Source organism: Asparagus officinalis, chromosome 3, assembly GCF_001876935.1.
Source record: "Asparagus officinalis chromosome 3, Aspof.V1, whole genome shotgun sequence".
NCBI lineage: Eukaryota > Viridiplantae > Streptophyta > Magnoliopsida > Asparagales > Asparagaceae > Asparagus > Asparagus officinalis.
The window spans coordinates 32,831,116-32,846,360 of record NC_033796.1 but is presented as its reverse complement, the minus strand read 5'-3'; the positions used below and the strand labels follow the sequence as shown (position 1 = coordinate 32,846,360).

At 35.4% G+C, this 15,245-nt stretch overlaps 1 protein-coding gene across 1 annotated transcript; it reads right to left on the bottom strand.

Annotated features, from left to right (window-relative positions):
• LOC109834912 lies at positions 6,244–6,927 on the bottom strand. The gene has a single exon (XM_020402927.1). It carries the CDS (start codon positions 6,925–6,927, stop codon positions 6,244–6,246), a length of 684 nt encoding a protein of 227 aa, XP_020258516.1.

The following is a 15,245-nucleotide window of genomic DNA, read 5'->3' as shown; positions in this document are numbered from 1 at the left end:
TATGCTTAATTAGACATTGCTGAGTCCGCTAAGATATTGTAGATATACATTGCTATTTTATATTTTGAAAGCATGCCTAATAAAAAAAAATATGAAAGTGGTTGTCAAAAATTTAAAAAAAAAAGAAAAAGAGTTGAAAAATTAATTCGATCTCAACAAGGAACTCTTGATAAATTTGTTTTTAGTCATAAAGATAATGTTACATCAACTTCAACAGAAGAAAGAATAGATGAATCTTTAGATTCTTTACTTGAGAATGAATTAGAAGCATATGTTGAGAATTTAGGACAAAATAATGATATTACCTATAATAATATTCAAGAAGAAAAAGCTAGTACTCCTAATTTGATTGAAGAATATAAAGAAAATTCACATGAGGGCCAAGAAAAAAATTTAGAGATGAATGAGATATCAAATTCAATTCTTATCAATATTTATGATCCTGGACAATGGAAATATATTGATCAAAATTTTATAGATGTAATTGTTGAAAAAGGTCCAATTAAGTATGAAGAAGTAGATTTTCCTAAAGATGAAAATAATAGACACTTTTCTACATCATATTACATTAAAAAATTGTCAAATGGAGAAAAACATGAAAGAAGGTGGTTAGTTTACTCAAAAGATTTAGATAGAGTTTATTGTTTTTGTTGCAAATTATTTACTTCAAAATCTAGTACAAGTCAGTTAGTTAACGAAGGTACTAGAGATTGGAAAAATCTTGGATATAAAATTAAAAATCATGAAACACGTCATGAACATATCACTAATATGTGTAAATGGGTGGATTTAGAAGTAAGATTACAAAAAAAAGATAATAGATAAAAACATTCAAGAACAAATTAATAAAGAAAAAGAACACAGGAAAAAAGTTTTGCTAAGACTTATTGCTATAGTAAAATATCTATCAAAAAATAATCTTGCATTTCGAGGAACAAAAGAAAAGATATATGAACAATTTAACGCAAGAGAATCTTTCTGTATTGAATATTTCTTATACATAGTTGATAAATCGCTTGGCTCAATTGAAAATAGGTTTGAACAATTTAAAACGTATGAATTTTTTTTTGGTTTTTTGTTTGATTTGAAAAAATTAAAAGCTTTAGATGATATTGAATTGAAAGCATATTGTCTTAATCTCGAAAATGGACTAAAACATGATGAAAATTTAGATATTAATGGACTTGATTTGTTTTTAGAATTGAGAGTGCTTAGGGAAATTTTAAAAATAGAGATTAATAGTCCAATTGAAGTGTTGAACTATATAAAGTGGTTAGATTCTTTTCCAAATACTTGTATTGCTTATCGTGTACTATTGACTATACCCGTAACAGTTGCTTTTATCGTGTACTATTGACTATACCCGTAACAGTTGCTTCCGCTGAAAGAAGTTTTTCAAAATTTAAATTACTAAAATCTTATTTAAAATCGATCATGTTACAAGATAAATTGAATGGTTTAGCAATATTATCTATCGAAAATAATATGTTAGAAAATATTGAATATAAAACTTTAATTAGTAATTTTGCAGATCAAAAGGTAAGAAGAATGAGATAAAATAGAAAATATTGAATATAAAACTTTAATTAGTAATTTTGCAGATCAAAAGGTAAGAAGAATGAGATAAAATCTATTATGAGTTATATCATTTATGCCTCATCTAATATTTCGCCCCCAAAATTCCTAAGTACGGCCCTGATTATAGTTCCAACAACACAGACTTAGAAAATAGATATACTGAAGAATTAGTATGAAGAAGAGAGGTGAGAATCTTGAAATATACAAGAGCAGGAAAGTATCTGTTTTTAGGGTATTCTAAGTAAAAAAAATATCGATTCAGTGAACGCGACCGCAGCTCGAAAACAATCATAGCCATACACTTACATTTCTAGATGTGCCGCTTAACTTAATGTTATGAACTTCCTCCGGGAGACGGTCGCAACCAACTTTTTTAGCTTATAATCCAAGTAACCCTCTTCCACTGTCTCGTCGTTCTCCAAAATTCCCAAAACATTTTGATCATCGAAATGTATGCGTTTGATCACTAAAATAACCGTGTACAATAGCCTGCAAGAGAGAGAGAGAGAGAGAGAGAGAGAGAGAGAGAGAGAGAGAGAGAGAGAGAGAGAGAGAGAGAGAGAGAGAGAGAGAGAGAGAGAGAGAGAGAGAGAGAGAGAGAGAGAGAACTTTCTACCTTTCGCAAGTATCAACAGTATCAACGGTGAATTTAGCCGTTCGCAAATAACACACTCCCATTTTAAAACCCTTCATCAAGAATTTTCATTTTCGTCAGTATAATTGAAAAGAAACATGTCACTGAAAAAATGAACGGAGTCGACGAACATTAGAGAGTTGTTAAGAGATTTATTTAGATATTGAACATCATTTGGTCCATCTCCCACGGTTCTAACATCACAAATAATAATTCATAAGAAGTAATACATGCCAGTGAACATACGGATTGCAAATTTCTTTTGAGATGCTTAAGGATATCTAGAACATTGAGAACTGAACCATCTCTGTTAACAATCTTATCTCTAAGAGCTCGAGACCAAGATCTCATTTCAATCAAATCGTGTATAAGCTGTTTACTTATTGTAAAGAAATCACTTATAGTGCTTAGCACTAGCCCAAGACCGTAATACCCGAGAAACCCGAAAGAAACCAAGAGAATAAACCTCTAAGTATGAAAAAGAATATGAAGAACACTTAGAGAACACTTGAAAGATTTTTAGAGAAATGTAGAGAACTTATGAAGAGGAAGACTCTTTATTTGAGCTTGCTTTATTCACTTGTTCAACTTTTTCTTCTTACTTACAAATGAGAGAGGTGAGGAGGTATTTATAGCCTCCCAAAGATATGTTACAAAGGATCTAGATTCTTCTAATATCACCTCTATAGTTCCTAGATATTTTTCTAATCTCTAGAAATTTTTACATAATATCTAAATATTTTTATCACAAATTATCTAGATGTTTCTATACTATTATCTAGATATTTAGCTTAAAGATTTCTCTAGAACACTTTAAGGAGGTGATCAACCTTCTAGAGTGTTTCTAGAAAACCTCTAGAATTTGGACCTAATTTTGGGTTTGGTCAAACTTAGAATAATTCCATCATAAATCCAAAATTAAGCTTGATCCAAAATCAAGTTTAATTTCAATACTCCCCCTTAAACTTGATTTTGTCAACCATCCCGAGTTTCGAGCGAAGTAACTCAAATTGGCCCTTTGGTAGTGACTTGGTGAAGATATCTGCAACGTTGTCTTCGCTTCGAACCTCCAAAGCTTCAATTGTTCCATCAAGCACCTTCTCCCGTATGAAATGATGTTCTAACTCGATATGCTTCGTCCTTGCATGAAACACCGGATTATTAGCCAACTTGATAGCACTTTGATTATCTCCATAAATTGCAACCGGCTTATTTATTGGCTCCAACAAATCTTCAAGGAGTCTTCGAAGCCATATACACTCTTAAGCTACGAGTGTTGAAGCTTTATACTCCGCTTCAGTGGTAGACAATGACACCGTTGCTTGCTTCTTGCTGCACCACGAAACACTTGTGTCTCCACATAAGAACACATACCCTGAAGTTGATTTTCGATCATCTAGATCTCCACCAAAGTCAGCATCCGTGAAACCATGAAGAGAAACCTTGGCATTGTACTTGTACATCAGACCCATGCCAAGAGTTGTCTTTACATACTTCAAAATCTTCTTTGCCGCTTCTAGATGTGGCTTCCTTGGTTCTTGCATAAACCGACTTACGAGACCCACCGCGAAGGCAAGGTCAGGTCTTGTAATGGTTAAGTATAGAAGACTTCCTACAAGAGAGCGATAAGGTCGAGGATCAGGTAGCAAGGACCTTTCATCGCGTTTAAGCTTTATGTTCACGTCCATCGGAGTAGTACATGTCTTCCCTTCGTGTACTCTGAACCTTTCAACAATCCTTCTTGCGTAGCTTTGTTGGCCGACAAATATTCCATCTTTTACCCTTTCGACCTCCAAACCAAGAAAATTGTTCAACTCACCCAACTTCTTCATCTCAAACCTCACCGACATATCCTCTTGTAGACGAGCAATTTCAGCATCATCATTCCCGGTGATGATCATATCATCCACATAAAGAAGAACCACCACGTGGACTCCTCCATTCTTCTTGAAGAATAGACTCGGATCAGAATTTGATGGCACATACCCGCAAAACTGAAGGAATTGAGCAAGCTTTCCATACCAAGCTCGAGGAGCTTGTTTTAACCCGTACAAAGCCTTTTTAAGCTTGCAGACATAATCAGGATGCTCTCGTGACTTGAAACCAAGCGGTTGCTCCATGAAGATTTCCTTATCAAGCTCTTCGTATAGAAAAGAATTCTTCACATCTAGTTGCCATAACTTCCAACCAAAGCTTGCGGCTAAAGATAAAAGTGAGCGTACCGTAGTCATCTTTGCCACTGGACTAAAAGTTTTATCATAATCTTCTCCATATTTTTGAGAGAACCCTCGAGCAACCAACCTTGCCTTAAATCTGTCAATGCTCCCATCTGTTTTTCGCTTAATTCGGTACACCCATTTACAAGAAACGGGTTGGACATCCTTGGGTTTTGGAACCAAATCCCAAGTTTCGTTCTTCATGAGACCATTCATCTCCTCCTTCATTGCGCCCTCCCACTCTTGAACTCCTTTTGCTTCATCATACGATGATGGCTCCTCTTCATCTAATGGAGCTGCAAAGTAGCATGAGTAAGTAGTGACAAACCTTTCATCTCTGAACCGAGCAGGCTTAACAATGTTCCTTTTTGGCCGTTGATTAGCCATGGAACTACGATCTTCTTCCTCATCTTCCTCTTGATCAGTGCTCCCCCTTTCACCTTGCGTCTCTTCTTCAAGACTTCCGCTTTCACTTGGCATTTGAACAACTGATTCATCGATCTTGGAGGAACCCCCACCTTCTTGTTCGACCAAGACTTGAGGTGGCCCATAAAATGAGGAAACTTCATCAAAGACAACATCACGAGATACGATATACTTGTGTGTCTCTGGATCCATACACCTCCAGCCCTTCCTTTGTTCATCATAGCCGACAAAGATGCATTTCTTCGCCTTTGCCTCCAACTTGGTTCTTTGAGAGTCAAACACGTGGACGTAGCAGATTGATCCAAATATCCTGAGATGTTTCACCGTTGGCTTCTTCCCATGAACCATCTCATAAGGAGACTTCATATTGTTTGGACTAAGTGGCATCCGGTTGATGACATACATTGCACATCTCATGCCTTCCGCCCATAAGGCCTTAGGCAAATTTTTGTCATGTAACCAGCTTCTACATGTCTCGCTTAGATGTCTTATCTTTCTTTCCGCTACTCCATTTTGCTGAGGTGTATACGGACATGTAAATTCTCTCTTGATAATGTCTTATCTTTCTTTCCGCTACTCCATTTTGCTGAGGTGTATACGGACATGTAAATTCTCTCTTGATACCATGTTTTTAGCAAAAAGAGAGAAACTCCCTTGACATGAACTCCCCTCCATTATCCGTCCTTAAAGTCTTGATCTTCTGACCTTATTCTCCCTCCACGGTAACCTTGAATTCTTGAAACTTGGAGAATACTTCTGATTTTTCCTTCACAAAGTATATCCAAGTGTACCGTGAGAAGTCATCAACAAACAATAGCATGTACCGAAAACCAGAATAGGAGGATGTTCTCGTCGGACCCATCAAATCACTATGGACCCTCTCCAACGGAGCGCTGCATCGTGAAGTGGAGTTGTCAAACGGAAGCCTATGTGACTTTCCATATTGACAGCCTTCACAAAGCTTTCCTTCATCTTGAATCTTCAACTTCGGGAGCCCGTTAACCAAATCATTATTCACCATAACCTTTAGCTTAGTCATATTTATATGACCAAGCCTAGCATGCCATATAAAGGCATTATCATTCGTACTCATCTTCTCAACATAAGAATTTGAGGCCGATAAAACATATAAATCTTCTCAACATAAGAATTTGAGGCCGATAAAACATATAAATCCTTAACCCGTGCTCCGGTGTGAACCATGTCCGCCTTTAATTCTTTAATATTCTTTAAGAATTTAACGTCTCTTGGGCCAAATAAAACGTAGTTACCTGAGTCAACCGCATTCACCACAGAGAGAAGATTCTTCCTTACTCCAGGAACATGATATACGTTCTTGAGAGTGATTGGGCTTCCATCATCTCCTTCAATGACGACTGTCCCTTCCTTCTAAACGCGGTGGATTGAATTATTCGCAGTAATGATGGTTTCTTTCCCGTCATGACGCTGAAGACTAGAAAATAACTTCTCGTCTCCGGTAATATGATGGCTACAACCAGAATCCACAATCCAATCATTTCCAAGATTTTTTGCTGTGGATGTACCTGAAGATGCAGCCTCCACAATGAAACATTTTCCCCATTCTTCGTCTTCAGTATGAACCTTTGATTCCGCCATATTTGTTTCCTTCAGCTTGACTCGACAATTCTTTTTGAAATGCCCAAGTTTTCCACACCGATAACACTTGAATCGCTTCTTGTCTCCCGTAGAAGATCCTTCTCGTCCATCATTATTCTTTACATTACCATATTTGGGTTTGGCTCTGAAGCTTTGTTGTCTCCCCGCTACAAAAGCGCTCACCGAGTCATCATGGACTTTAACTCCCGCCATTTGCATGGCTAGTGATTCTTGCGAAGCTAGTAGATTTTCAAACTCCTCCAAGGAAGGTTGTGTAGCCCATCCTTGAACTGAAGTAACAAACGGTGTATATTCGGGTCGTAGACCACGAATAATAGACCGCTTCAACCGTGCTTCCGAAATCGACTCCTCCGGATTGAGAGTATTAATCTCAGAGCAAAGATTTTTTACCTTGATGAAAAACTCTGAGATTGAAGACTCCCCCCTGCTTTGCATTTGCCAACTCGTTCTCTAACAGTTGTATACGAGCCTCGTTCTTCTTGTTGAACAATTGATCTAGTGCCTGCCAAATAGCACTTGCGGATGTACATCTTGCCATAGTTCCTAGATATTTTTCTAATCTCTAGAAATTTCTACATAATATCTAAATATTTTTATCACAAATTATCTAGATGTTTCTATACTATTATCTAGATATTTAGCTTAAAGATTTCTCTAGAACACTTTAAGGAGGTGATCAACCTTCTAGAGTGTTTCTAGAAAACCTCTAGAATTTGGACCTAATTTTGGGTTTGGTCAAACTTAGAATAATTCCATCATAAACCCAAAATTAAGCTTGATCCAAAATCAAGTTTAATTTCAATACTTATCATTCAGATCATAGCTTTGCTGCTTAGTTACAGTGATATAGGAGCTTGAGACATTTTTCATTTAACCCTAAAGAGTATTCAATCCCATACCTTTTCCTTAACAAATTCTGTCAGGCTTCTATAAGCCGAGTTGCACGCAAGAGTTATATAGCAGAAGTGGTAAGTTGTATAATTGTATTATATCTTTGCATAAGCATGAAGCGATCTTATAGTACTAAAATTCTTCGGATTGCATTTCATGATGTAGGTATCCTACACATAAAGAAGATATCAAAAAGATAATACATAAAGAAACTGCAACTGATTAGATAAAGCTTTCGGAGTATTAGTAGGACATCTTACTGACACCATGATACAGTCTGAAATATAATACATAAGTTGTATATTTGATGTATACTAGTTATATGTTAATAAATGCAGCCAGAATGTTGAGTTCTTCACTGCTTGCTATACATATATACAGAAATGCAGCAAACTAAAAAAAGATTAATCAAAAAATCAACAGGCATGCATGCTAGAAAATGCTATTGTGTGATTGAGATCTTAATCAACGCTAATGCAAATATTTAATATCTCAGAATATTAGTAGGACATCTTGCTGACACCACTCCCTTGATATGGATCAGTACCTTCTTTTGCAGAATTGAGCTTTCAAAACACGATGATACAGTCTGAAATATGCTCCTATTAAGTTGTTGAGCCTGCAAAGATAATTCCTATACACGCAACTTTGAAAAGGATACAATAACACTGTACTCAAGGACCCAAACTAAAAGAGTAACTTAAAAACCTAAAATTACTTGTGGTAATGGCAAGGGCATGCCCCCAACAAACCTGGATACCTATGCAAATGGACGTCCGCCTACCTTTGTACCTAAGTCATAATAATTGTTGCGCGTAGAGTCACGCCCTCATGCCGCGAAAGCGATATAACCCGAGAGAAAATCATGGCTTTTGTTTTCACAAAAACTCAAGTCAACCTCTATATTCTCGTTTCACAAAGAAAACAAGAACAGAAGTAATATATCTCAACGATGTGAGATATACATTTTTCTCAATATTAGATCTAGGTCTAAATATCGAGGAAACCAACAAGCAATAGCCAACACCTAGAAAACAGTAAAGGTACGAGATTTACGTGGTTCGGCAAACTTGCCTATATCCACGGAGAGTGGCGAAGGGAGATTCCACTATGAAGGAGAACACTAACGACTTGTACAACCCACAAGCTCGTCCCAAAGATGAAGTTTTGATTTTTACCCAAAGGAAATTGACCTCTCTTGTAAAATCTCTCCAAACTCTCTCTTTTTCTCTCCTCAAGATCTCACCTTTTTAGATTTAAAAAACTCTTTTTTTTTGTAGTTGTCAAAACTCTCTATTTTCTCTTCTAAAAAACCCTAAAAGAAGACTCCTACTTATAGCAAAAATCAGTAGACCTGTCCATTCGAGTCGGACCGACCCGGCCCGGAAATCCGGGCCCAGGCCGGGCAAAACCGGAGCCCGGACCCGGACCCGGACCCGGGCCCGACCGGGCCGGGTTCCGGGCCCGACCCGGACCCGGGCCCGACCGGGCCGGGTTCCGGGCCGGGCCGGGCCGGTTTATTTTCCTTTTTTTAATTCTATTTAAAATTTAAATTATACAAAAAATAAAAAATTAATATAAACAATAATTTTATTAATCACTTAAAATAACATAAATTACAAATAAAAAATTATAAAAATAAATTATTTATTAATAATTAATAAATCATTTACAAATTACAAGTATAAATTTATTTTGGAATTCATCGCATCACAATAGATAAGTACATCTCAACTAGGTTGGCACCTACTCACATATATCACTATCATTTGTAACTATTTTTAAAATAATTCTTTACAAATTTTAAGCTAAGATATAAAAATTACAATTTGATGAATATTATTTATTCTTTATATCTATCTGCTAGTTCCAACTCTTTAAATTTATCTTCAATTCCAGCCATCCAATCGATGCATTAAGTTCGCTTCTCGTACCTCCACCAATCTTGTAAGCACATCACTGTTTGTACAGTATACGGATCTAAGCATGTCCTGTGATCGTCGATCAAACGTCCTGTTGTGCTGAAGGCGGATTCCGAAGCTACCGTCGAAACCTGCACTGTTAGTAAGTCACGAACCATGGTGGAAAGTATAGGATATGAAACTGATCCATATACTTTCCACCATTGTAAAATATCTAAAGCATTTCTTTAACATTTAACTAAAGAAGCAGATAAATTTTTATCTATTTCAGAAACCTCCAATGATGACGATCCAAGTCTAGATCCACCAGTTAGCTCAGCTACCATTGCATACCTATCAAAACTTACATTTTTACCTCGGGATGAGCTCGAAAAAACCAAAGCTGTAGACTGTTGTGTAGCTACACCATATCTAGATGTATACTCATCATATAAGGTTTGAAAATAATTTCTAATAGCTAAATGATGAGTAGTAGCAGTAAGGGTGGTTCCATCATCTAAGTCTATAATCTGATTACCATACAAGGATTGTAACAAACTTCGAAGGTCAATATCCTTCAAGCATGGATCAATAAGAACCCTCAAACCAAAAATATGAGGAATATGCCAAAGTACTTATTAAATTTGCTCTCCATTTGAAAAATCATAGGTCCAAAAGTATCATCCATACGATATTTCCCAAAAAAATTTTGAATGTTTAAAATTTGTAAAGCAGCAAAAGTAATTATTGGATAATAACAACCAGATAATAACATTGTAGCATCATAAAAAAACTTATAACATTTTATTTAAATTACATATAATTGTTCATTCATCTTTAGTTATTCCATAAGTGCTACCAGAACTAGAACTAGAAGCATAATAATTTATAAAATCAGTTATAATATCTTTATATTCTATTGCTACACTTAACATTACATAGGTGGAATTCCACCTATGGTCAATGATGCGGCATAAACATGTACCAAAAAGGTTGCAAGTGCACAACCGTGTCAAGTTATAGTATTTAAGATATCGATCCCACGAAAGAAGTGTTTTTGTAGAGAAAAATTGAAAATTGTTGCTTATTTTGTGTGCGTGACAAAAAGTGAAGTGATGAGTAATTGATGTGGAGAGATAAATGAAGTGAAAGTGATAGTGTGTGAAACGGCGCGAGCGAAGAAAATTTAAGTGAGATGGATGGTGACAAAGAATGAGTGTGAATCAATAAGGCAAGAGAAAAAAGAATGAATAAAATCAAGAAACAAATGAAAAACAAGAATAAAGAACAAAATCAGAATAAAAAAATGGCAAGAAATTAAAGATGTGGGATTCAAATTAATGATAATGGATAATCTAAAATGAAACCCCACTTCTTTAAAAGGTGATTCGACCAGAGGGTTCTAGCCTAAAGGCGAATCCAAACAAAATAAAAAAAACAAAAGAAAACTAAAATCCCAAGAGGTTCATAGCCTCAAGGTGAATAGTATACCAGAGAAATTAAAAAACTAACTACAAATACATTTGATAATCTACCAAACTATAAAATAAAATTAGCAAGAATTAAATGCCAAGGAAAATAAATTATTCTAAATAGCATGAAATGAAATCTAAGGCAGAGGGTCTAGCTCTGGCTGATTACTTAACAAGAAAATATAAAATCTAAAACTACAAGCATAAGAATAAATACATAATAAGCGCAATAAAAAGAGAAAAAGAAAAGAATCCAAACTTCATAATAATTCCATCTCATCTTCATCTTCATGACATACCCACAAAGAAGACAAAGAGAAAAATTTTAAAGTGGTGAAAAAATATTATTATTAATTCCAACTAAAGTTACAAATTTTGGAGGCCTTCCAATTTAGAGAAGCCTCTCCTTCAAAAGGAGTTTACAAAATTTTTCACACCTCTAACCCCTCATCTCTACCCCTATTTTAAGGTAACACAGTGAATGAGAGCCATTGGAGTCAAAACTCTTATCCAACAACATCAATTTTAGCCTTTGATTTCCGGTAACAAAGCTGCCCAGCGTATCGATACCAGCATCGATAGGTAAGGTATCGATGCTTGGCACGATACGGCATCGATGCGCTCGACGCTCATCTGCGATGCTGCCCCATCGATGCTGGCATCAGATGCTGTGCCTGCTTCTAGCTCTTAGTCCGCAAACTCTCCTCTTTCATTGGTTTCTATGGCTTGGATCTTGGGCTTTTACTTGGGCTTTTGGGCTTTGATATTCTTTAATTCCCTTTTATCTTACTTGGGCTTTTGTTTATAAATTGGAAATTGATTTTCGCAATGCTTCTTGATTCATTTCTTTCATTGTAATCAATGGGTTTTTTGTTGAGCAAGGGAATTGAGAATTTATTCTTCATTAACACTGCATTTAAAAGATAAAAACATTTATTGTGGTATATTTATTCATATAAAATAGGATAATGAGGGTATAAATGTATAGTAAAATGTGATATCAAATACCCCCGACACCTAAACATTTGCTAGCCTCTAGCAAAGAAAAAAGCAAAATCCTAACTCACGTTCGCAGGAATCGCGGTAGTATTTAGCGGCATACAACAAGCCTATTAAACCCCAAGGTTACCCTAGTGAACATTGTCAGTCTCGGTGAGGGTTGCAAGTTAATATACCACAAAAATTCGGTCAACTTGCCAAATTAAAGAAGTCAGTAAACTAACTAAATTCATTTGATAACTTTAGATATCTAATTGGAGCCAGTTATACTCAAGAAATCATTTATATATAAACCTAAAGTATATTTCAAGAGAAATCTTCGCTCATTGTAAGCAATACAAAACAAACCAAGCCAAACTAGAAATTTAATTAAAGTTTGAAAGAACAATGGACATAACTCTTTTTTTAAATAATTTTCAAGTTGCTTGATTTAAAATATTTTTCCAAGACCATATATACAATTATAAAACATTTATTAGTTTTTTTTTTAATAATTTTTTTTAACTCTTTCATCCTTGTTGATTTTTTTCTACTTTAACGGGCTTTCTAAGTGACCATTTAACGAGTTTTGGACCAATGGATCTCAACCCAAATGGGCTTAGGTCATTAAGTATGGAAATACTCCTTGGGCTTAATTACTCGGTCAGCTTAGCCTTAATAAGATAGAATCACCTTGAATTAAAGAGTTTTTTTTCTTTTTGGTGCCCATTTTTCGCACTCTTCTTTTGTATTTTTATTTTTTTTATTTTTTATTTTTTTGTATATGTATATATATTTTGAAAATATGTAAATCAAGACACTTTGAAAAATTATTTTCAACTCTAAGTTAAGCATGCAAAAATTTCATTATTTTAAATAAAATTCTAAGTTAAGGCTTAAGTAAAGTATACTACTTTGAAAATCATTTCTTAAGAAATTTATTTAGAGTTATCATAAAAAGTGAACTTAAGTAAATAACCAACTAGGGATTAGAAAATTTCAAATTTATCAAATAAATTAATTATTACATAACTCTATCAATTTGGCAGGTGACGATATTTTTATAATTTTTTAAGAAAAAGAAAAAAAATGTAACTAAAAATGTAAAATAAAGAGAAAAAAAATAACTAATTCCCACCCCCACACCTAAATTTTTGCATTGTCCTCAATGCAAACTCTATGATGCATAAAGTAAAGCAGATAAGAAGTGAAGCACTTACATTTGGTCGGCTGATAAAAATCTGCAATTACCTTTGGTCTGAGGAGGATGAAAACAAAAATTTATTCTTTTTTCCTTTTTTTTCTTTTTTTTATTCTTCTTTTTTTCTTTTTTTTCATATTTTTTTTCTCTTTTTTTTCTTCTTTTTTTTTTTTTTTGAAAACTGAACAAGAAACTTTCAAGTGAGAGAAGAATAAATTCTTTTTATTATTTTGAAGTTAACAAAATAAACAATGTAGAATAAAATATTCAACATGAAGAGTTCTTGTTCTACATTGAATCCTACCTTACTGTTGAAAATTCTTCCCCGGATTTTAAACAAATTCAGAATGATATAATTAATAATGTGAATTTCCAAGCATTTCGGGGTGTTCAGTAATTCATGCAACAAGGTAAGGTAGGTATTATTGGTGTCATGCATTTTGTATTTCTTAATGAACTTAGACTCTTGTACTGTGAAGTTTTGTTTTCCAACAACCAATTCTTCTGTGAAGTTCTGAAAATTTGGTTGTTGATTATTCTCCAAAAATAATCAAAAACCAAATTTGAGTTCTTCAAAATTTAATTCAAAGCAGCAAATGTTTAACACAGTTTTATTATTCTCAAGGACCTGATCTGCTTCTTCTAAAAACTCTAACTCTTCATCAAAAATTTCCTCAAAACTCAAATCATCAGACTCTTCTTCTTCTTCTTCTGATATTTCCTGAATGTAGTTTATTTCTAGAGGTTGATTATTTGGTTGGCCCCCTGGATTAAAAATGTTGAGATCAGCAGTCAAATTCCCAAAGGACAGCTTCATTTGACCAGTTCTACAGTTGATGAGAGCATTAGAAGTGGCTAAGAACGGTCGTCCTAAGATGACAGGTGTCTGTCCTTTTGGATTGGAAACAGGCTGTGTTTCCAAGACTACAAAATCTACTGGAAAAATAAAATCTCCAACCTTAATCAGAACATCCTCTAACTCACCCATAGGGACCTTGACAGATCTATCAGCCAACTGTAAGGTGCATTTGGTTGGGTTCAGTACACCTAGACCCAATTGCTGATAGACTGAATATGGAAGCAAATTGACACTGGCCCCTAAGTCTAAAAGCGCCTTATCAATGTGAGTATTACCAATGATACATGAAATGATGGGGGAACCTGGATCTTTACGTTTCAAAGGTATGGGATTTGACAGCATTTCACTGATATTGGCGGCTAAAAAGACTTTCTTTGGAACATTTATTCTCCTCTTCTTAGTGCACAATTCTTTTAAAAATTTAGCATAAGATGGAATTTGTTCAATTACATCTAAGAGAGGAATGTTGACCTTAACCTGCTTGAATGTCTCTAGGATTTTCTCCTCCTGAGGAGAGTGTTTCCTAGACCTGAGTCTATCTGGAAAGGGAGCAACCGGTCTAAATCTATCAAAAGCAGGCTCAGGTTCGGGTTCAGGTTCTTGGTCATCTGAGGGGAGTGATTGTTGAATAGATTCATCAGAAGGAGAAGGAGAAGGAATTTGTACAGGATCAAGAGTTTGACTTGGCGGAGTTCTCACTTGATTATCGACCTGTCTACCTGACCGAAGTGAATGGATTGCATTCACTTGAGCTTCATAGGATGAACTGCATCCTGTGTTATTAGGGTTGACCACGGGTTGACTCGGAAATTTTCCTTTCTCTCTTTCACTCACGGCACTAGCTAGTTGACCAAGTTGGGATTCTAATCTAGCTATAGCTTGAGTGTTGGAGTTGAGCATTTGTCCGGTTGATTGCATGAAGGAATTCAACGTGCTAGATGTTTGAGTCAACATATTCGTGGTTTGAGTAGAGGCCTTAATTATGGTTTCTAAACCCCTTTCCAAGACATTGAGACGTTTATCCTGATCTGGATTGTGAGGAGTTTGAATTACAGCTTGATGAGGAGGAGACTGATTTTGATACGGCAGATTGGGTTGTTGAAATTGTGAATGAGAATTGAATGGAACTGTGTTTCCCCTAGGAAAATGTTGGGTCGAAGCGGGAGTGAAATTTTGAGTTCCGGGAGAATTTCCTAGATTCCATGCAAAGTTGGGATGATTTCTCCAACCTGGATTGTAGGTTGGAGAAAATGGATCATTTCTAGGGTGCTGGAATGCAGCGTTCATCTGTTCTAATGAATGATTGTTTCCTAAGAGAGGGCATTCCTCTGAAACGTGGGTAGGAGACTGACAATTATGACATCCTGGGAAAGAAACATGATTGAGTTGAGCTGGAGCTCGTTCCTTAATTTCTAAGGCTTCTAACCTCCGCAGAATTGTCGCCATCTTCG